Below are 24243 nucleotides of genomic sequence, written 5' to 3' on the forward strand. Positions count from 1 at the left end.
AGATCTGTCTCTTGGCCAGGCCACTTATGTGTCCTTTGGGTCCTAGATAGGAAGGTCTCTCTTCAGGGTACATGATGACGGTGGCTCCATGACAGATCCCTTCCAGGAGAGCTGGTCTTCATCCTCGGTAGGGAAAGATAAGCAGGATAGGGTGGAAGAAAGGAATGAGTCTAACCACAGCTGCTTAATTTATTTCATGGGGCCCCTGAATTATTCCAAATTTTCAACATTTTTAAATGTTTGGTGACTGTGCTTAATGCCTCTGAACGGCCCACTTAAAAACAGTTAAAATGGTAGATCTTACGTACATTTTACCACACACACAAAAATATCCACCCCACTGCCCCCCAAAAAAAGTCTGCAGCAGCTGAAGGTAGATGGGTCAGGCTTGCTGTCTTCATGTCCAGAGTTATTCATCACGCTTATAAGAACGTAAGGTATTTTGTTAAATATCTTCCTGAATTCAAAATACAACATGTCCACTGGCAGGGGTGAGGGGAGAAATTAGGAAGAGAACTCATCTGCTCAATGGGAACCTGAGGTTCAGATCTGGGGCATGTGGTGGCTGCCATCACCTTTCTCTATCACAGAGTTGAAGAAGAAAAAAAAAAGCCATCCAGTCTTCAGGAATTATTCAGTGATCACTTATTTTATGCTGCAATCATCCTGATTCTGACTGCTGCTTCCTAGGGATCTTGTTTGTGGCCTTCCAGGACTGGAAAACACTGCTTTCCCCCAAACTGGACAAAGTGCTCAAGGAAGCACAGAGAGAAAACAAGCACTCACAGTCACCTGGTCACCTCCAGCCAGCTTTCCAAAAGTCCATCTATAAATTCTTTGGGTGTGTGGGTCTATTGTTTTCCCTGCGAAAATAAAAGCAGCGCGAGGACTTTAGTTCTTGGGTGAAACCTTCCTCCCTAACAGTCGATGGTAGGTTTTTGGCTCGATAACAGAAGAAGGGAAATCTGCAGTGAGCGAGGTTTCCTCGCGGCCGCAGCAGCTGACAGAATGTTCCCTCAGCTCTCGAAGTAAACCGATCTGAGCCTGTCTCAGACAATGGGGCCTTGTGTGAAACAGCTGTCTCGGGGAGATGGCTCGGTGCTGTTGGCCGGGGCCTGCCTGTTACAGAGATCCGTCTGGTATTATCTGACTGGGACGAAACGCCCAGATGGAGCGCAGGGCTCCCACCAGGAATGCGGTCCAGCACCGATGGCTCGAAACACGGGCTCGGGTTTCAGTGGCCCCAGGATGAAATACTGGTTGATTGTGCTTGGAAATCTAGCAGTGCCTCCTGAATTGTGGACAACTCATATGTGGAATTTTCAGGCTTTATCTGAAACGAACTGATAAACCCAAAGCGTGTGCGGGATGGAGGCAGATTAATTCCACTTTAATTTTGCCCGGTAATAGCATCCCCGTTAGTGAAACTTGGCCTTGAGTCCCCCAGAAGGCCTGGGAGCCTTGGCAGCGAACATGGGGCTGGTAACGAAACCCGAAATGGGGTTTGCCCGGTTTCAGGTGGAGTTACGGGAAGCTGTGCACAGTCATCGCTGCGACCGTTGATGGGTGCCATGCCCAGGCTGGCTCTGCCCAGGGTCTCTGCAGCCTGAGGACTGGTGGGTGGGTGGCAGGCAGAGGAACGCTCTGTGATTTCCTCAGTTCAGCTGCCTCAAGCCTTGTGTGCTTCTAAGCGGGGCAAGGTGGGTGCATCCTAGCTCCTTCCTGTTTTATTCTCATCTTTCTTTTGCAATGACCTTCAAAAGGTCCCTCCCCACCCCCATGCCCCAAAACACACACACGCACACACGCGCACATGCACACACACTGCATAGTCTCTTTTTTTAAGGCCTGGCCAACCTGAAATTAGTGACCAGGAAGTGGCAGGAATGAAAAGAAAACTGTGTGCAATGTGCCTTATGTTTAACCTTCTAGAACGCTGGCTGCATTTTGCTTTACACAGCATTGGGCACAAGGAGAAAGGTGTTGGTGCTGGAAGGTCACTTCCGAGCATCCCTTCTGTGGGTGTGTTTCACTGGGAGTGGTCTGAGGCTGAGGGGCGCGGAGGCATGGAGAGGTGAAGATGGGCAGAGGGAAGGCAGGATGCCTGGAAGCAGCTCTCCGGGTACCTGGGCCAGTGCTGTTCCCGTTATTCCAGACACTTCTGCATTGCAGAGAGGCAGAGATTGCAGAGAGAGGGCCTGACTCATGGAGCATGGTCCCCGATCGCTTTCTCTAACAATAACCAACAATTTCTGTGAAAGATCATTGCAATGGCCTTCAAATGCAGTATGTAATCCTTCCATATTCCCAAGGGAAATGTTAACTCATTTCATCTCATTCAGCTTTCAAAGGCTCAAAAACTGTATTTATCTATGTGCTGTAGATGCTGTTACTATTTCATGGCTGATGTAAATGGAGATATGGATCGAAGCGTAACCATCTTTTATGAGTGAGACTCCTGGAGTATGGACTGGGGAAAAAACATTAGCTGAATTTTTGAAAACTTGCTCTTTACAAACAAAATAATATTTCCCTCATGGTTTAGCCCTGTGGAAGCTCTGGTTTTAGTCCATGGGATAATTTCTACTTGAGAATTCTATTCTTTATTCATTAGCTTTTAATAAATCCATAAATTCATCATTCTTTGTTCATTTAAGTTTTGGCTCCTTTAAGGGGAAAAAAAAGTGCTCTTGTTACATTCAGAGCAGCCCTTGTCAGCCAGGAGTGAAACAGATCCATGTTTTCTGTGGAGACCTTTTTATTGACAACAGCTCTGGATCACAAATGTGTTTGAGAAGCAGCTGGGCAGTTGGTTGGAGAAATTCTTTTCCACGAGGACAAACTCGTGAATAAAAATGTCTCCACTTGGATAATCCCGACTTGAAATCACACAGATTGGGTCTGACAAATCCGCATGACTTTGGAGTAAGTGGATGGATCCACTTTCTAAAAAATTCCTTTTTCCTCCTCACTCCTAAAGTCTACAACATCCCCCCCCCGGGGGGCAGGGAGGCCAGGTGAGTAAAAAGTCAAACGTTGAGGATAGGGAGGTTTAATTCACCCACAGACTCGTTCAACTTTTCCTATATGGCTTGGTTCTTCCAGCCTGAGTCAACACAACTAGTATTATAAACAGAAAACCAAGAGGAAGAATAGCCCCACCAAGATTATCTTAGCTAATTAATCAGTCAAGACTGTAAGGAAAAAGTGGTGCTAGGCACGGTAAAACCTTAAAGAAGTAGAATCTTAGGCCCGGAATCTTGCCGTTAATTAATTTTTCTGGTTAACATAAAGTTTATTGATGAGTCAGTTCACTTCAAAACTTCTTCCAACAGGATAATTGGGAGTTACATCGGCACAGTCTATGCCATGCCTGCTTATAAAGTCAGACATATAAATAGACGGTGCTGGAAAGAATGCAGAGAGGGCAGAGACCGAGCTGTGCACGGGAATTTGAGGAGCAAAGCGAGGGAGAGGTGAAAGGGGATAGGCCTTTCTGGAGGATGCACACCTGCGCACAGGGGGCGGGGCCAGTGTGGGGGCGGGGCCAGTGTGGGGGCCAGTGTGGGGGTGGGGCCAGTGTGGGAGCCAAGGCAGGAGGCACCCCAGCTCAGTGTTTAGCCGGAGCAAAGGCACTGCAGAGAGACCAGCTTTTGGATTTGGGAAACTGGGGGCCCAGGGCACTGAGGGAGTGGTCAGAGGTGAGGCTGGACAGGTGGGCCATTGAAGGGAGTTTCCCGTTTATCCCAGGGATGATAGGGGAGCGTGGAAAAGTTTTAAGTGTGAGAATTATATGAGATAAGAAGACCCTCCAGTTAATAGGACCAAACCTCCAAATCGGCAATGGAGGGAGAACATTCATGCTGTGGAAGGGGTGATGGAGCCTTGTAGCCCTAATTGTAAGCAACCAGGGACTCCTGAGAGGAATGTGGATGTGGGGAGACAAGAGGTGTCGAGGGGTTGCTCAGACGTGCTGCACGAAGGGTTGGTATACACCAGAGTTACAAATTTGAGCAAAATAAACCTATTTTACAGAATAGCTGAACCAGGAGCATGGATGGGATCACTGGAGGGGACTAAGGGAAGGGGGCTCAGGACCGAGTTTTGTGTTCAACATTCTCAAGGTGCAGGGAAGAAGAGGAAACCGAGGTCAGGGCCAGAGAGCACTGTGGGCGCCCAGGAGGCTGAGATTCCTTTGTGCCAAACGCAGAGGTCCAGGAGGGGGGAGGGGAGGGGACAGCCAGACCGCAGGGAGGGTGGACCCTGGGAGCTGAGGATGTAGAGAGAGCAAAGGAGGCTGCCCTTTGGAGAATCCAACGTTTAAGTGAGTGTACTGGTATGCTCCGGCTGCCGTAACAAAGTACCACCCGTGGCCTCAGCAACAGAAATTTCTTTTCTCACAGCTTTGTAGGCTAGAAGGCTGAGCTCAAGGTGCCCGTTTGTCCCTAGGCCTCTCCCCTTGGCTTGGTCTTCCATCCTGATCCCATCGTCTTATAAGAACACCAGTTATGTTGGGTGAGGACTCACCCTAGCAACCTCGCTTTAACTTAATTACCGATGTAAAGGCCCTGGTCCAAATCCAGTCACGGTCGGAAGTCCTGGAGGTTAGGACTTCAACAGATGAATCTGGGGAGGACACAATTCAGCCCATAACAGGGGAGAAGAGGAATTTTATTTTAGCTAGAGGGGATCTCGAGATGGGGGAGGATTTTCCCCTTAGAATGGGAGAGACTTGAGAATGCTGGCAGCCCTCTCAGGTAAGGCTGCAGAGAAGGGCAGAGGTGGCAGAGAGGGAGTAGGTTCCCCGAGAAGCCAGGAGGGAATCGGGCCAAGGACACAGGTAGATGGGAAGGGTGGGCGTAGAGAGCTCTTTAGGACGGGGGCAGTTATCGGTCGCCGGCTGATTCCATTAAGAAGCAATGGCAGTAACTCCAGGCACCTGACGTCTCTGATGCCGGCCACGTCACTGCTCCCCCATCACTCATTAGAGCTTTAGGGGGACTGCGTGGGGGGCAAGTGTCAGGAGAGGGCAGAAGACTGAGGGTGTTCATGCCTGATGCCCCTGTTTACTTCATCTCATAGGAGGCAAAGTTATGGTTGAAGATGAGGTAGCAGAGGTCTAGTTGTGAGTGAATAAGAGTCAGAAAAGGAGGGTCAGGGAGGGAGGTGACCAAGACCATCTTGAAGGACTAATGAACGGCTGCAAGAGATGGGCTGAGTTTGGAGCCCATGGATTTGAATGGCTCTAAACCACATGGCAAAACACAGCTCACAGAGCATCGGGTGGGCCCAGCGCCCTGCAGGCCAGATGTGTCTGGCCTACTCTGCACCTGAAGATGGACCTTGTTTTGCTGGAGCATCTGTGGCTCCCGGGGAGGGTCTGACCCTTGATTTTGCAGCGAGTCTGTTTTCTGCACAGGCTCCGGTGGGATGGTCTAGGCGTCCAGCCTTGGTTAAGGTCCTGTCTTCTCTGTGTGTCTCTGTCATCCAGCAGCCAGTTGGCCACTGTTCTAGCTCTGTTAGGTGGGGAGCTATGCCAGACTCTACAGATAGGCACGAAAATCTGGGGCCCTGAAGAATTGTTGTGGATTCCTTATGCACACAGACCAAAGGCATGATTCACCCACGCATTGACGCTTGTCTAAGTCTGCCTGCATGAAAGCCACCAAAAAAAGAGGACATTCAGTCAGCTCACACTGTTGGGGAGAGACGATGGAGTGTGAAGATTAGCAGGATAAATAATTCCCTGTTTGGGATCATGTCACCTTTTAGTTTCCCAGGTGAATGACCAAGAGCTAAAGAATGTCGATAGGATATAGGAGTTATAATTCCTGCTACATCCTAACAATTTTCATATATGATTTCATTAAATAATCAGCAATCCTATGAAGATAGTATTATGATCGCTTGACAGACAAAGAAAACAGAGTCTGAGAGTACAATAAATTCTCCCAAGATCCGCAGCTGATAAGTGGTATTTCTGACTCCAGTGCCTATTCTCTTTCTGGTATGTCACACAGAGAGGAAGTTAGGAAAGGAAGCAGACCAGGTGAATTAGGTGTAGGCGGCAGGGCCTGGAATGTGTCCTACCAGCCTGTCCACTGTAGAAGCTTCACCACTGGTGGGACAGCTAGACGGACTCCTTTGTATTGATAGGTAGTGTCCAGGTTGAAGATATAAAAAATATGTCTGTTATGCTCTGTTTCTGAGGCCTAACATGCTGATGGTGGAGCTGGCATAGTCTGTAAGAACTGGAAGCAGTCAAAGCAACCAGTGCTTCTGGCTTGTCAGCTCTAGAGGCCTAACCCTTCCTGGAATATTAAATGCGTATGTTAGTTATGCTTAAGGATATTTTTTTCAAACAAAAGGTCACACATATTTATTCCTGAACCAAGCCTACTCCTGCAGAAATGTAGAAACAAAGAAAAAAATCATTTTCCCAATAAAACACATCCAACTGTCTAGATAGTGGGGATGTTTTCAGCTTGACATGGTAAGATGCTGGTGACTTTGATACAGTATAAATATGTGCGTCATCTCCCATGCGGTTCCTTATAGACCCAGCTCAGTCTCATCCAGTGTCTCTGATTGGAGCTGGACCAGATTTTATTACCAGTTTTTATCCAAATCCACTGGGGAAGGGGATGATTCTGCTTTTGTTTCATGGCCAGGAATCCCTTGATCCTGAAAGTCTTGTGACAAACAGATTCAACCACACAGATCGTGATGGCAGAGATAGGGAGCTAGGCCTGTGGATATAAAATAAGGGTTTTGACTCAGCAAAAAGTCAGACACGTCCCCAGAGGAGATGGCCTTTGTTTTACTCGGCTACCACTGAACACTTGAGAGAAACTGTTCATTCCCTTCACTCCTGTGCCTTTTATACCACCTCCTTGTCCCCAAAATAAACATGGTACCCTGTGGGGGTCAGTGGGAAGGAGGAGGTGTGCTCTTTTCTCGATGTCTAGGTTTTTGATTGAATGTAGCGAGGACATTTTAAATCGTAGTTTTCATAAAAGACTATTTTGTCTTTCTCTGCTTCTCATTACGATGCATAGTCTTTCAAAGGGAAACCAAAACTTGAACCTTACACCCGCCATCTCTTTCAAGTGATCCCTGGTTCCTGCATTCTTTTCGTGACTGAGATTTCTTTGTGCAACAATCATTTTCGGTAGACATGCTTTGCCCTCCTGCCCTGATGTAGCACAGGGATCAGACTTGCCGAGCTTCTGCAAATTCCCCCACTGACTGGTTACAGCTGCCCCCTTTCTCTCCACTGGCCGTGGCTAGAAAGTGTGGATAAAGGAAAGAAATCATGCTCAGAGGCCTTCAGTTGGGTAGATTCAGAAGCAATTCTCAGTAAGTGTTGAGGGAAAAGGGCACAGCTGGGCCAGGGCCCCAGGGAAGGCACTTCATACTTTGAGCCCAGCTTTTCTCAACTAAAATGATGACGTTGGCCCTGCCCCACGGGGTCCTGTGAGGATCACATTAGATGTGCGTGTGAAAGTGCTTTGAAATACAAGGTAATAGTAATATAAATAGGCAGGTTTTTGCAAAAACCGAACAGTGATGGCCTTTCTGATCTTCCTGGCTTTGTGTGGTGAACTAACCCAGGCCTGTCCTCTCTGCTATGATCCCCCAGAGCCACCTATTCATCGTGGGATGAGAGGTCTCTAGGCTTAAAAGTGGGGGAGTTAATAAAGAGATGCCCACTTCTTACATAGAAGGAATTCAGTTCAACAGCGTTTTGGGTTGTTGTTCTGCAGTCCCACTGAGGGATAGACTAACACAGGAGCTGGGAGGAAAGGAAAGGGAGAAAGGAACCTAAAAAAAAAAAAAAAAAAATTCACCATCAGGGCTTCCCTGGTGGCGCAGTGGTTGAGAGTCCATCTGCCGATGCAGGGGACACGGGTTCGTGCCCCGGTCCGGGAAGATCCCACATGCCACGGAGAGGCTGGGCCTGTGAGCCATGGCCGCTGAGCCTGTGCGTCCAGAGCCTGTGCTCCCCAACTGGAGAGGCCACAACAGCGAGAGACCCACGTACCACACACACACACAAAAATTCACCATCAGGTTTCTTATAGGCATGCAGGGAAACCAGGCTTCTCTACGTGCAAAGAGCGGCAAAGCAAGACAAGGCCTATTCCGTGATTACATGTGATACAAATAGATGGAATAAATCGTGGTTAAATGGCATGCCTGGGGTGATACAGCAGAGATTCTTATTCTGGAAGAGGCAGGCAATGGGCCCTAAGGGAAATGGATGGTAAAAACTATTAACTACATTTGGATGGAACAATCTGGAAAGACTGTGTGGACCAGAGTGTGAGAAAAAACCCACTAAAGGAAACCCCAGGGAAACATCTTCCTCCTGGATGGACAGAGCCTTAAACTGCCCATTCTAGGCCGTGGGGTCTCAGCTGTGCTGGAGGGGTCACCCCAATCTAACCCTCTCCTTTGCTCTCAGGAAGGCCCTTAGCCGTCACCTTTCTAGGACCAAAGGAGACACCTTCATAAACTCAGGGGTGGGACTGGGATGTTGGTTGTCTGGTCTAGTGGTTTCCTTTAGGGAGGGAGGCAAAGGGGACAGAAGTAGAGAACAAATACTTTATCTGTAGGGCTTCCCTTCACTGGAGAGGGAGGGAGGGGAAAAAGAAAGAAATAGAAGTTCAGAAGCAAATGTGAAAAAAATTAACATTTGATCCTTTGAGGGAGAGAATATCCATGGATGTTTGCTCTCTTGCCCTTTTTGTACTTTCATGTATTTTAACTTTTTTCCAAAATAAAAAACAGTGACATTTTCAGATGATGCTTACTCTAACAGTTTAGTCCAGAGCCAATTTCATATTGCACCGGATACCAACACAAACCACTTTTGCTGTTGCTGTTCTTTGCTTATTTTCCTTTTTTAAGGAGAGAGACCAAGAGAACTGAAAGTTCTCTGATCACCACTTAAAGAATTCATGGTCCTTTGGCCCAATCATACTTTGTCCCATCCATCCCAATCAACATCCATCCCAATCCAAGTGATCCAGCAGATCCCAAACACGTATAGCTGTGTTTGTATTTCTGACGCCCATCTCCCCCATGTCCCCTCACCAGAATGGAATCCACAAGGGCAAGATTTGGTCCTCATCACCCTGTCACATCCATGCAGCACAGCCTGGCACATCGTATGCCCTTATTCAATATTTGCTGAGTAAATGAATGAATTCCCAGAACCCACAGGGACTGTCCCTGCACCAGCTTTTGTGTAGATCCCACAAGTCCTTTCAGGCTCCTTTGACTTTTTTGGCCTTGGCTTTGAGGGCCAACCCAGCCCCTGCGAAGTTAATTGCCACCACGTACAGTAAAATAGTGAGATGCAAGGCTAACACCTTGGGAAGATGTCCTGTACCTAGGCCTCTTCTGGAACTTTCTTTCACCAGGTTGGGCTGTTATATGCATAGGAAAGGCCCACAGGGGCAGCCTGAATATCTCATTTATTCGTGCTCCCTTATCCTTCTTTTCCTAGCATCCCTGAGAGAAGTACTTTTCTTTCCACCCTGCTGAAGGCTGGTATGGAACATTTTAGAGTAGTTTCAAAATGACATTCAGATTCTTCTTTCTTCTTAATCTCATTTCTTTTTTTAAAAATTAACTTATTTATTAATTTATTTATTTTTGGCTGAGTTGGGTCTTTGTTGCTGCGCGTGGGCTTTTCTCTAGCTGCGGCAAGCGGGGGCTACTCTTCGTTGTGGTGCACGGGCTTCTCATTGCAGTGGCTTCTCTTGTTGCGGAGCATGGGCTCTAGGCATGTGGGCTTCAGTAGTTGCAGCACATGGGCTCAGTAGCTGTGGCTCGCGGGCTCTAGAGTGCAGGCTCAGTAGTTGTGGCACACGGGCTTAGTTGCTCTGTAGCGTGTGGGATCTTCCCGGACCATGGCTCCAACCCGTGTCCCCTGAATCTGCACTTAACCACTGTGCCACCAGGGAAGCCCTTTATCTCATTTCTTTACCAAACTTCAGCCTTTTTTTTTTTCTACTTTTTACCATTTACTTTGTTTTTTTACTTCCTCAAAGCCTATGTAACAAATATGAATTTTACCTTCAGAAGAAAAGAGTTATTTCACCCACCAAGTGAGTGTCTAATGGAAAAACTAAACTAAAAAAAACTTTATTAGAGCCTTCTTAAGATCAAAGTGAGTTTTTAGTTCTCTGGAAAAGAAAGCGTGGAGGACAAGGAAGTAGGGGTAATCGACTGCTTGTCCCAAACCCTCCTGGTTCATGGAGACAAATCTTCATGTCCCCACCCTAGGCCTAGGAAAGGTCATCTCTCGGACACTAGAAATGCAAGTAATCCTGGAGCCAGCAGGGAATTTCCATTCAAGGAACGTGATGGTAAAAACCTGAAAAACAGAACAGCCCCAACTCTATTCCCGGTGTTTTTGCTCTCACCAGACCACGCTGAGTGAAGATGTCCCTTGCTTAACTTCCAAGAAGACATCCGAGTTGGCCCCTACCTACATGGTTGGTGTTGCCCAAATGACTGTTTGGAGCAGTGTTTTCCCCTCATTTGAGAATCACTGTCTTTTTCAGCTCATCTTGTTATGCGGTCCATTACAGAGCTTAGGTATCTGGGTGTCACTGAGAACCATTAGCTCAAACTGTTGAAGTGTATCCGGATACCTCAAGTTTCTCTCACAGTCCCCAGGAGCTGTACAATCCCAGGCAGCCGACTGGAGACCTGGGCTCTAGTTCTAAGCTTTTAGGAATCATTCTGAGATTTGCTGGTGTCACAGTCCTGCCCTTCAGCAAGATCATTCAGAGAGGTTTCCAGAAACCTCAGAGTTTGCCTAAAGCCATGTGTTCACTTAGGAAGTGCCCCTTCCGATCTGTCTCTGACTGATCTGGGACAGGTCCTCCAAAGCACATACCTGTCCCAGACAACCAAGAATACTGGTTGCCTATGAATAATCCAGACTTTTTTTTTTTTTCCTCTTCTCTTCTGGGCAGAGCAAGTGTGGGGCCCACAGTCGTACACCCACAGAGGAAGTGTGGAGTCCTGGTCCTCAATAATAAATATTTATTGAGCACTTGCTGTATAATCAGATCCAGTCCTAAGCAATTCACAAATATTGCCGCTTTTAACCTTCACAACAACCCTGCCAGTAAGTAGGTACCCTTAGCCCCATATTACATATAAGAAAACAGAGATTAGGTGACTTGTCCAGGGCAGTGGCTAGGAAGTGTTCCAGCAAGGATCCCTGGCCAGTCAGGGCCAGTACTCTTAACTTCTGTGGTGCCCTGTGCTGTCTTTTCTGCTTTGGGGTGTTGAGAAAAGGAGGGAGACCTCACACAAGTGATTGATCTGTTAAAGAGGAAAAGGTAGTCATCCCAAAAGATTTTACAGCAGATTGAAAGAAAGTCAACTCCTAGGCATGAAAAATTGCTGCCTGGTGGCTCTGAAGGGGGACCCCCGCTCTCCCTGGGGAGGTAATCTCTGCACTTCAGCTCTGGTGTGACTGGTGACTTCTAGAGTTCAGAGATGCCCTGGTCACATGTGCGGGAAGGCTGAAGTATTTGGGTAGCGCCCAGGGGGTGGGCAGCTGAAATCGTTATCCAGCCTGGCAGCCTTAAACAGAGCAGCAGATGACTAGAAACCCCCAAATGAAGTTGCTTTTCGTTGTCTTCTCAGTCTTTGTGGGGAATGAGGTCAAGAAAGGGAGATCTAATTCCACTCCGAGTCTCAGGCTCGGTAAAATTCAGAACAAAACTACAGCAGCAAAAACGTTGCTTCAGTCCCATAAGATCTCTCCCTGTGAAGATCTCCAAGCGGGCAAGCCCCCCTCGGAGGCTCCCCGGCTCTGGCTTTCTCTGTGGGCGCCGTCTCCCCTTCCTTCCTGCCCGGTGCCCAGTGCCGGGTGGCCGGGCTCCAGCCGCGCAGCTGCCCGGGCCCCAGCGGCGTAGGGAGCGCCTCTGGGATAACGCGGAGCTCGGGATGCTCGGGATGCTGGGGATGCTGGGGATGCTGGGGATGCTGGGGCAGAGGCTCCTTTCTGCTCAGCTCGCCCATCCGCTGAAAGCTTCTCCCCTTCGACTGCACCGGAGGCAAGAAGTAGCTTGCAAAGGGAGGATTTTCAGCACAGTGCACAGGGAATTAAACTTCCATGGACAATAGCGTTGGTCCGTGGAGTGGAAAAGCAGGGGCGGTGCTGGCGTCCCCTAGGCAACGGGCTGACAACGTTCACTCCTTAGACAGTCTTGCAACTGGCCATGGCTCTTTCCTGACAGTACCAGTGGCTGAACTCCGGAAAAATAAGGAAGGCTATGGATGGGATATGGTGAGTGCCACGAGATTGCCCGCTCCAAGTTAGGGCTGCTTTTCTTGTGTTTGGACTTGGATTAGAAAAACAAGCTAGCAGACCATGACTGCTGACACAAATAAATCCACAACTGTACTGGTAAACACTTGAAATTCATCCTTGCAGTAAAAGGAAAAAAAAAAAAAAAAAAGCAAACGATTTGCCTCCTTTCCTGGTAACATCCAGGGCTGTGATGGAAAACTCCGTTATTCCTAAGAAAGATGCATGATGAGCATGTGGTTTTTTCCAAGTTGGTTTTCTTCTTTAACCCAGGAGCGTCTATTCCATAGACCGCAGAGCAACGTCCAGGACCGGGCTGTGTGCGTGTGCGCGCGTGCGGTGTGCATATCGTTTTCCCTAATTACTGCAGCATAACTTCCTCTTTGCTTTACCAGACTAAGTCTCAGCAATGAGACATCACATGTAAACTTCTTGTCTGTTTGCTTTTTTCAGTTCTAGGGAAAATCCGAACCGCAGTTGGCAGTGCCCAACTTCTTATGGCCCAGAAATTCTACCAGTTCAGAGAACTGTGTGAAGAAAACCTGGTAGGTATCCTTACCCATCACTACCATTTTCCCTGCTAGTACCACGAGAAGCACCTGTTGTCAAGACTGGTCCAACTAAAGTAGAACCAAGTCACAGCCCATCGGACTCTCTTACCTGGAATAGAGAGTTTTCTGATGAATCATGTATTTCCTGCTTTTCTTAAAATTAAAAATATTTATGTTATACTTAAATAATCTTTGAAGAAAGAATCCAATCAGGTTAAAACTCCATTCCCCCTCCCCTTTTTTTTTCAGTAACTGAAGACTTTCCATTTTCCTGGCCTTCTGATTTCATTATTCTTACCAAACTATGGAGCAGACTGATACGTAAAAAATAAGATTACAGCAAAAAAATCATTTTCGATAATGAGTTTCTTTTTGAAATAGCCATCAGGGCCTATTTTCTTATCAGAGTTCTCTGTTTTAATTCAAGAATCAGAAGTGGAAGGTGTCATAAAGTATAGATTTGATCTCCCTGAGACCAATGAATCATTCATCCTTCTTGGACATACAGAAACAAAATAAACCAGGACAAAGAGACAAAACCAATACTAGCATCAACAACATTTTAAAAAATTACCAGCAAAATACAAGGGCAAGAGCTTCCTCACAGAATTTTATTTAAATGCTACCATCTCTACAAGTGCCATTCCACAAAAGTAGCTTTTCTTGGTCAATTAATGATCAAGTTGGATCTAAATAAAGAAAATGAAAAGCAACTAGTTTATCTCCTGGAAGGTTAACCTATGAATCATTTGCAATCTGATTGACCCAAACTATGATTTTAGAGTTCTAACCACATCTTGTTAACAAGGACAAATACAGACTGAATGGAATTTATCTAGACAGGGCTCAACCAAGAGCAGATATAAAGCCTGCAAAAGTTGGTGCTCTCCGTCCCTCTTCACCAGGCTTTTCTTTTTGATCCCTCCCCTTGGGGCTATCCTTTCCTGCCTCCTCACCCCCACCCCTGACATCTATAGTTTGTTTTCTCCTCCCTCAGCAAAAATTACCTGACCCTTCTTTCACCGTCTCAGAAATTCTATTCTGAATTATGAGATAATATATATTAGTAGATGTATTGATAAGTGATTCAACCAATATCTTATTGAGCTTCACTACATGCAAGGTACAGAATTCCTGCTAATCTGTAAACTTGCGGATGTGTCACAGATCTTTTTTTTGCAGTACGCGGGCCTCTCACTGTTGTGGCCTCTCCTGTTGCGGAGCACAGGCTCCGGACACGCAGGCTCAGCGGCCATGGCTCACGGGCCTAGTCACTCCGCGGCATGTGGGATCCTCCCAGACCGGGGCACGAACCCGTGTCCCCTGCCTCGGCAGGCGGACTCTCAACCACTGCGCCACCAGGGAAGCCCCACAGATCTTAATTAATATGATTCTTTGCTCTTGTAAAGAATCATATGTAAAAAAGTTCATATAAAGCCATATTTCTCAAACTGGCCAACAGACACAGGTGGAGACCAATAAGTACACGCTACAGGGCAAACACAGCACACCTTTGAAAAGAATTATAGAAGGAGGAGCAGAAGCGCACCGTGTCCTCAGAGCTTTTAAGTTTATGATCTGGTTAAATCCTCAAAGCAACGGCCTGGAGAATATAGTGACATTATTCTTATGACGGTTTTACAGTTGAGGAGAATGGGCCTGGAAGAGCTCAGTGACTTGCCAGGGCTGCATGGTAAGAGGCAGACCCAAGGTTCAAATCTCAGTGTGTTCGACTTCAATCCCGGTAAATGCCCCCCAGGATTTGAGTCCCCTCCTCACCCTGATCACTCAGCTCCGTCTCCTCTGCAGCAGGAAGCCCAGTGGGCTGGTGTTGGTACCACTTAGGTCTACAAAGCTGCATAAAAGCAGCACTGAGATTGGTCACAACCAGGCCCAGCTCTCCTTGCTTGAGTTCTTACTCTGAGCAGGAGACCTGAAAACACTTGCCCCTTGTCTCCGACTTGACTCTCAGGCATAGAATAAATGGATTGCAACAAAAGTCAACCCAGGGACCTGGCCCTCCGTATCCTTCTCAACCTCTACCACCTCTGACCTCCAAGTGGCCTGGTTCGTACTGAAGTGGGTTGTGCATCTCCTTCTGTGCTGGGGTGTCACAGGAGCCTCTGATTCGGAGACCGGCTGAGCACCCAGGCTCTTTCTCCCTGCTTCCCCATCCATCCCCTGGATGATGTGGCAGCGAAGAGAGTCTTGGTGGGAAAGGAACAAACTGCCCGTGTTACAGAGTTAAACGACCTCTATCATTTCATCTACTGATGCACTAAAACAGTTTAACCAGCAGAGCTTGTGACCTAAAAGACTTTGGTGAACTTCAAAGTATGAGCAGTTTAGCTTTTAGTTACCAATAAGATAAGGAAATATATTGCGAGACCATAAAACTCCATTTGACAAGTACTTTGTCAAAGCTATTATCTGTCTATTCTGAACCTAGATATTAAGAAACTTTCTTTTTAGTTTACTAAATCAAAGTACTACAGAGAAACCCTCTTGTTAATTCAGATGTCATTAGAATAGAGTTTAACACTGACCCAAATACCTACAAATTTTAGAACTTACTTATTCCAATGATCTATGGGTAGTTTTAAAAGTGTAAGTTTATAAATATATTCTTTACTTGTATGTATTTTGAAGCCAGACCAATAATGCTAGTCCATGAAAGGGCTAAAATGTTCTTTCCAACTTATTAACTCTGATGGTCACCAACCTTGAGCTTCCTGAAATTCTGATGATATTTTCATAGGGTTGGTTTTAAAAGTACAAACTGGCCTCCAGTTATTACATGGCATGAGACTTCACAGTCTTTCCAATTGCCCAGATTCCCAGAGGTAACCAAAACGGACCCCTGCTAGAAACTTTTGGCAAATGTGAGTGCCACCCATCTGCCCGTGAATGCCTTTAGCTACTGTTACAGGTAGTAACCAGCGATGAACACAACACCTTCAGTCTTTAGTTGTTTTTTTTCTGTCTCAGACCATATAAATGAGTGGTTCATACTTTCTAATACTTGTCAGGGATATGTGAATGAGGGCAAAGAAAGTCAATCCACAAACCAAAGAATGTTTAATATTATCTAGCAAATGGGTCACTACAGACATCTATGTGTATGTATAGACAAGTGTTCTCACATTTGCCGTGTTACGTTATGGTCAATTTAAAACTAATTCGTTTCCAAATGATTTTGTCCAAGTACTTATATGATAACATGACTTCCTACATTAGAGATATCTTTTTTTTTTTTTTTTTTGCGGTACACGGGCCTCACACCGTTGTGGCCTCTCCCATTGCGGAGCACAGGCTCCGGACGCGCAGGCTCAGCGGCCATGGCTCACGAGCCTAGCCACTCCGCGGCATGTGGGATCTTCCCAGACCGGGGCACGAACCCATGTCCCCTGCATCGGCAGGTGGACTCTCAACCACTGCGCCACCAGGGAAGCCCGAGATATCTTAATTGTTAAACACACAGTAGTTTGAAAATCCAGTTCTTTTATTACTTATCACTTGTTTGCCCTAGTATTTTCACTCAACATGAGTATTAAAATGAATCTTACTTCAGATTCCTTATATGTTCTCTGAGTATGTTGGATGGCATGGAGTTGAATACTGACTCTAGTACCAATACACGGTATTTTTTCTTTGTTTTTTTGCAAGAGGGTATTTTCATTTAAATATAGCTTTAAATGCATCTTGTCATAGATCATACATTCTGGGATTTTTCAAATGTTTAGACTCCCTGCCATAGCATACTGATGGATGTTATATTAACAAAAGAAGAATTTTACTTTGACATTGAGAATTACTGACTCAAATGTGTATGAGTGTATAAACTTATCATTTGCAGTGGAATCTTTTTTTAAAAAACAGACTCATAGAGTCTGGTTGCCAGGGGCTTGGGTGTGGGGGAAACAGGGAGAGGTTGGTAATATGGTACAGATTTTCAGCTATAAAATGAATAAGGTCTGAAGATCTAATTAGAACATGGTGACTATAGTTGATAGCAGTGTATTGTATAACTGGGCTTCCCCAAGAGAGTAGAACATAAAAGTTCTCACACACCCAAAAAGATAAATACATGAGGTGATGATGTGTTACTTAACTCAATGGGGGAGTCCTTTCACAATGTGTATATATATCAAATCATCACGGTGTACACTCTAAATATTTTGCAATTTTGTCAATTATTCTTTAATAAAGGTGAATATGTATATAAGACATATATACATATAAAATATTAAATAAATAAATAAAAGTGCCATCGATAGCCTCACTTTTCTCTCCTATCTGAAAACCAAAAGGAACTCATCCTCCTTGCGTTATTTGAAATATTTGAAAATGCCACCTTGGTCCTGTGCTTGTTGTCCTAGATCATCACCTCTAAAGCGTGAATGTTTTTCTTTCTCTTGTACAGAATCCCAATGCTCATCCAAGGCCCACCTCCCAGGATTTGGCGGGGTTCTGGGACATGCTGCAGTTGTCCATAGAAAATATTAGTATGAAATTTGATGAACTTCATCAGTTAAAGGCCAATAATTGGAAACAGATGGATCCTCTTGACAAGAAGGTAGAACAATGTAGATTTTGTATGGTTCATTTAAAAACCTGCACAAACACTGGACAGTCTAAATAGGCTTCTGCTTTCAGTCTTGCTGTTTACAATGTGAAATGGAGCTGATATCATATTAATTTCATTGTAATGACAATGTTTACATAGTAATCATTTGGGATATTATCTGTAATATGTTTCAGGCATATTTTTAAAGAAAAACCTGTCTTTGTGAATTGGAAAATGGGAATGTGGCTTTTTTTGTTAATTAAACTTTAAGTTAAACCATTTTAGTCACTGGAAGGAACTGCCTCCATTTTGCTTTTTAAACTAAAATAAATGACATCTTCAGTGCATGATGACATACAGCAAGAGTTCAACTTCCTTACACCCCTAGAATGTGTTTCCGAGAAAATAGGAAGCCCTGCAAACTAACCGACTTTGATCATCATTTCATAAATATAGTAATAAAGAAACCACTGTTGTTCAAGTCTAAAAATACACACACCGTAAAGTTTCACAGTAATCATAAATGTTGGGATTTTTTAAGAGTTTTACTATTGGTTGATTTGCCTTGGGGAATATTGCTCACTGGGTTCCTCATGCGAGAGCTTAGAAATAAAGACTCAAATTCTTTTACTTGAATTAATAAATGGCAGTTTTCACATTTGATTATGGCGGGTCCACCAGGCTTGCCCAGGTATCCAATGTCCACCTCCCTAGGCTGGCCAGGCATGCATGACTTTTTTAACCCTTTGTATTCCTATGGCCTGAGGTCAGATGTTTCTGAGAGATTCAACTTCTAAATATTAGGCACAGCTATACCTGTGATGCCCTTTTCTGATCCCATCACCTATCAGAGAGCGAGCAGCGGTCTAATCCATTCTGCTGCTGCCCATTATAATACCAGGGTTCTTGGAGTTCATGGGCTCCCAGGAGAAATCCAGTGCCAACAGCCGGTGCATAATCAAAGGGGCCACCACTCTCATCACTGTCCCTCATCTCTAATTCTGTCACCATCCACCTGTGGGGTTTTGGTGCGAAGCATCAAAGTACCATTGATGTCTGTGTGGCCTCTCACTGGGGGAGCCAAACACTTGCACTCAGTCTAGTTTTCTTTAATCTGGGTTTAAAACTGTCTGCTAAATAAGCTTTTAAATTGGTCTGATTTTAAGAAAACACTACAGATGTACACACGTACTGGTAACTGAGTTTCTAGAGCTGACCCATCTAATTTCTCACTCATGGAGTTTTTAAAATTATAGTTAAAAAATAAAATGTGCAAGGAAAGGAAACTATGACTAAAAAGTTTCCAACATTCATACTTTCAAAAATATCTACTGAGTTACCCAACAATGAAGATTTTAAACGTCCAAAAGGAGTGAAGCTAAGAATTGATATATGTAACCTATTGACACAGTAAATCATTAGTTAACTTGATTTGTAAATCTTCATGCACGTTGTCTGTGATCAGAGCTTTGCATCACCCCATGAACTGGAAGGGAAACGATGAACAAGACAATCAGAGTTGGTGGAATACGGTTTGCACTCTGTGCTTCCCTTTTTTATCCACACAAGACTCCACCTTAAACAGCCGGCGGGCAACTCCAGTGCAATACGTTAACTAGGCGCTTCACCCAGGCAAGCAAGGAGGAACACAAAGAATGTCCTTTGGAGAATCATGGAATCCCTAATTTAAGATACTTTTCACATTTAGTTTTATGAGAATTTAGGGTATTTTACTAAAAAATGAAATCATCAGATTCACGTGGACCTTTTTGCAGCCTGAAAACTCACCGTCTTTTTCCTAAAAATCCTTTGTGGTTTAGATTCCCTTCTTTCCCACTGTACTTCTTTTTCCAGCCCAAGTGATGAATGGCTTTTGTTTTTGCAGCGGCATTTAAATATAGCCACCCGTTTTCTAGTTTGCTACTGCTAGGGGGATGAACTCTTTCAGTCTTGTGTTCAGCTTTCATGGCACAGTGTCTGTCCCTGTGATGGAATTGCCTTCTGGGCCGCCACAGTCGGCCCGAGGTCCCTAAGGCGTGACGTCCAGCAGGATGTTTTAGGAGCTGACTCCGCTACCCCGGAGGGTAAGGAACTGTCCAAGTCCTCCCTCCAGGGTGACCGTGCCCAGTACATTGCTGTGTGTTTGTGTGTGATGTGCAAACGGGTGTAACTCACTGTGGCATCAGCAAAGCTAAACGAACGCAGGCTTACAGTCTTCTTCCTCGTTTGGTTGTTTAGGTTTGGGTGGGCCCGAGGAGAGGGCGGGGATGTTTTTAAACTCTGAACCGAGCTCGCACCCTCCGCCTCCCTCCTTAGGGGGGATGCAGAGTTCTAAGACGCGCCCGCTGCCACCCTTTCCCATCTCTGGCACCCGGAACAGTCTGGAGCCTCCAGAGAAAAACCGCAGTAAACGTGCTGGGAGCCACAGCCTTTCAGCAGGCGGGGGGCATTTTAAATACCCACATCCTTCCCTTGGAGAGACCTAGTCTGCCATCCAGCTTTACCCTTGGCCTTAAACTTACCGGTATTTTTCCCCCCTGCATCTTTTGAATACGCAAGCCAGAATAATGAAGAAAAAATATATACATATCTATACACGTAAAAAAAAAATATATATATATATACATATATATACAGTGTGCAGATCAGAACTAACCTAACCACCCTTAGGCTTTAAAAAAAAAAAAAAGTGTGCTAACTACTGACCTATCCCAGTTTTTCCCAAGCTTGTCCTGAGAAGCTGTGTAATGTCCTGAACCTTCTGCTTTGATCAGGAGCGAAGGGCCCCTCCTCCAGTGCCCAAGAAGCCGGCGAAGGGCCCCGCGCCGCTGATCCGGGAGCGCTCGCTGGAGAGCTCGCAGCGCCAGGAGGCCCGCAAGCGCCTGATGGCCGCCAAGCGCGCCGCGTCCGTCCGCCAGAACTCGGCCACCGAGAGCGCCGAGAGCATCGAGATCTACATCCCCGAGGCGCAGACCCGGCTCTGAGGCCCCCGGCCGCCGCGCCCCCGTCCGCCTCCTCCCCGGCGCCCGCCCTTCGCCTTCTTGGCCCGCCCACCCGTGTAGACGCGGCCCCTCTAGGTCACCCGCCATCCTCCGTTCTCTCGAGCTTGTCTGTCCCTAGATTCCAGCAATATCGAACCATAGGGTATCTCAGAAATCCAGGATCCCGGGGGGGGGTGGTGTCCCCAGGGGGGTGGTCCCCTCGGGACCTCGCGGACTTCCACCCGAAAGCAACTAGGAGACTAGGGCTCGGAGCCCCCTGATTTCCCCGACACGCTTCCTATTTGGGCAAGCAGATGGAACACTTGATTTCCAACCTCAGAAATCACACACCCTGTCACCGGAGTCGGGAAGTGACACACCGAGAAGGGACGCAGAGGGGCTGGGGGGCGGGGGACCAGGATGCGGAGTGGGGGAAAGAGAAGCAAACCCTGCGGGTGCCGGGGGTACCTGCGTCGCTCACAGCTGCACAAACTGCCTCACTCTTGTGTCATCAGTCACTGCTTCAGATGTTTCAATCAGCAGAAGATTGTCAATCCGATCTTTCAGGGATATCCATCTATTCTGAAAGGCAATAAAATGAAGACAGGCAAGGCAAAGGAAGCACTGCTAGTTTAAAAGACTACATAAGGGATTTTTTTCTTTTGTCCTATTCTTAAGAAAAGTTAGACCTGAAGTGTTTTATCAGCTTTTCTTGTACTATGTATATTATATTGTTGTAATGGTGGTGGTGGGGTCTTTAGGGGAAAGTGTTGGTTCTATTAATTTGTTAGTGTCCATCCTGGGGGCCTACCTAATTACACAGAGCTAAGTACATCTCTGCTTACGGAGTGCTGTACATGGCAGCTGGGCTGCTTTCTGCGAAAAGTTGGGATTTTCCTAGCATCCCCTTGGAATGCTACACATCCGTCTCTTTTAACCCAGTAGTTCATAGGGCAGACGTCTGTCTTCATCAGTCTTTTCTCACTGCTCCAGAGTCCTAACACACCCCCGAATAAGGATTTTGTCCCGTGTCAAACCGGTAAAATAAGCTTTCTGTCCCAGTAGACATGCTGCCTCGTTCCAAAGAGCGGCCACTTGTTTTGAGGTCCCAGGTAGAGAGAGAAGAAATTTGACCTGCGAGGCTCAGCAGCCACACGGAGGGGGACAGTGTCATGATTCCTAAACACTGAAAGAAACCCAGGCTTTTGGCAGAGAATGTTGATTTCCGTTTTTAGTCCTGATGGATGGCCAGTATGACCTTTGCATCCAGCTCAAGTTATCTTTAAATGCCCTTACTCGTAGCAGTTTAAGCACTTAGAATGAGGTGATCTTAAACGATCACTGGCGTTTTATCCAGCTCCCTAAAGCGTTAGAAATTACCATTGAAAAATGAAAGACTTTTAAAAACATACATCAAATACTCTTGCACCAGAGATGCTTTTTTAAAAAAAAAACAAAACACTCTCATAGCCAGGTGCTAATTTAATTTTATTTAAGCAATTAAGAGAGGTGATGGGTTCTGGCAACAACTATTTTCATGGACATATTCTAAAACCACTAGAGAATTCGCTACCTCTCAGAGCCGTTGATGCTTTGAGCTATCTTTATAAACAGGGCACAAATGTTTACTGCTGTGGTTTACAAGACAAGGGCTACTAACATTTAAAAACAAACCAACCAACTTTTAACTAGGGTGAACAAAGCACCTTTGAGTGCTTTATAAAATTGGAGCAGACAGAGAATTTGAGCTTCAAGTATTGCTGGTTTTAAAAAGAATACACCTTTTCTTTACTCTGTAGCAGCCAAGGAAGGTCACACAAAGTTTGCATCAAGTAAGGCCAACTGCCACCTTGGGTAGCCTATGGTCTCATTCAATCCTGACAGTGACTCGGAACTCACAGATTAACGTGAAGGAAGCCACATCCACTTGAAGACCGGATGTCCCCATCCACAGCTCTGTGCCCTGAGGTAGAGATAAGATTTGGATTAAGAAATAGATTTCTAATACGATTAAAAATCATCCTACAATATTTTCTTTGGAAACTGGTTTAGCCCAGGATATTTTAAAGAGAGACAAGAGATGGCCTGTTTATCTTGTCTATGTGAATGGTATTTGTATATTCATAAGCTATTTTTGGTAAGAATTTTAAATCTTTTAGCTGAAGGCCTCCAGGCACCATGACCTTTGCCTTCCTTGAAAACACCAATTGTACAAACACTTTATAAAAGGCTAATTATTGATGTTAAGACATGATCTCACATAAAGCTGCCTGTTAATCACTTGCCCCCTTACGCTGACATCCACGACCATAACCTTTGTTACATTGTTCTTCTGATGTAATTTGTAGAAATGTTTTTTAGTTCATATTGGAAAATGTATGTACCCTGGAAAATTACTTATTTTGTTTAACTTTGGTATAAAGGTGTTTGGGCATTTTCTTGGGGAGGGAGGGATTACAAAAGAAGTTTGTCTCCCACATCAAAAAATGTTAAAAGAAATTAAGTATTTATTATATTTTTTGCAGATGTTTCCATACAACTCACATAACCTTTTTGTAAAGAGAGATGAAGAAATGGATTAAAGATTTTTAATATTTGAAATGGTAAATAGAACTAATTTATTTGTACTATATTTCTGTTATTTATAGATGTTTCCTTAATGTTTTACTGTGCATTACCACTTTAATTTAAGCCTTATCCTTGTGAATTTACCATTTCTTTTTTAAAACATGTCTAGATGCATATTTTAAATAACTGGAATGTAAATCACTAGCATATCTGAATTCCCAAATGTAATTTTTAAAAATTATTTTGGTTTGGAAAAAAAAAGATTCATTTGAAAGCCTTCAGATGGAGGGGTGGGGAACATTTTTATGGCTTTATGAATTGGAATTTCATAGGCTTATCTACCTAGACAGTGTGTGGACAAAAAAAAATTGTAAATAGATGAATGTTTCCCATAATGTAAAAAGAAATTAATAAAATACTTAATGCACTGCTTTCAGGTCTGTGTGTTTTCACTACAGAGTCCTACTTCTTCTAAAATATAAGTAACTGCCTTTGGGGGGGTGAATAATTAAGCAGTTAAGAAGCATATCATTGTGACTTTCATTGTAACAACACATGTACTAGTCCTGGTGAGCTGGTGGGTAGACCTTGCATCCTATGGAAGGGCTTTAAGTACCAAAAACTAAAAGTCCTTTTACTGTGATGATTACACGCATCTGAAAGTTTCAGGTCAGGAGCTGTATGTTTTATGAAAGATGTTATTAGCTTCTCAAGCATGTTCAAATCGGTATAGATTTTTACCCACGTGGATTTCTTTGAAAACATTTCATCAGTTTTGTTCCCTACACAGTTCTCTGGGGTAGGGAAAATCAGAATAATGCATTGTGGTTTTCATTTCATCCTCACAGCACTGAAAAACTGCCCCCTGAGGTTCGGTCACTCGCCCAGCGTGACACGATTATTAAGTGACAGATCTGAGTCCAAAATCCAAGCCTGCGTTCAGCTTTGTCTTCAGTGAGGTCTTATCACTCTTCTCACATTTAGAATTGGTAATTGCCACTGTCAATTTCCCCTGGTTTTCCTCTAGGTCATATTTGTAAGCCTTACTTTATACACAAAAATACAGACTCACCAAAAACAACAACAAAAAAGTAAATTAGAACACTTTATAAAGTGGACTTACACTGATGTGAAAATGCCACAACCCTGAGACCTGTGTCCACAATACTTCCTCCCACCAAGTTCTTGGGCGAAGCCATACATCTATATGCAACCAACTTGGAAACTGTTAAG

At 45.0% G+C, this 24243-nt stretch overlaps 1 protein-coding gene across 16 annotated transcripts in view; it reads left to right on the forward strand.

Annotated features, from left to right (window-relative positions):
• DLGAP1 (DLG associated protein 1) overlaps window positions 1-20517 on the forward strand; it is a gene marked incomplete at its 5' end in the record, with an annotated part of 323664 nt that extends 303147 nt beyond the window's left edge. For 12 of the 16 annotated variants that reach the window (XM_081253129.1, XM_081253128.1, XM_081253120.1 and 9 more), the window contains 3 exons: window positions 12797-12888; window positions 17318-17470; window positions 20236-20517. In XM_081253129.1, the coding sequence (XP_081109255.1) occupies window positions 12797-12888; window positions 17318-17470; window positions 20236-20445 (455 nt within the window). In that variant the 3' untranslated portion in view covers window positions 20446-20517. Of the gene's footprint in view, window positions 1-12796; window positions 12889-17317; window positions 17758-20235 lie in introns of those variants that run through there. The other 4 variants (XM_081253121.1, XM_081253124.1, XM_081253127.1 and 1 more) reach the window with 1 other exon arrangement.
• Between the last annotated feature and the right edge of the window lie 3726 nt (window positions 20518-24243).

This window comes from Mesoplodon bidens (assembly GCF_964165515.1).
Source record: "Mesoplodon bidens genome assembly, chromosome: 13".
Classification (NCBI taxonomy): Eukaryota; Metazoa; Chordata; class Mammalia; order Artiodactyla; family Ziphiidae; genus Mesoplodon; species Mesoplodon bidens.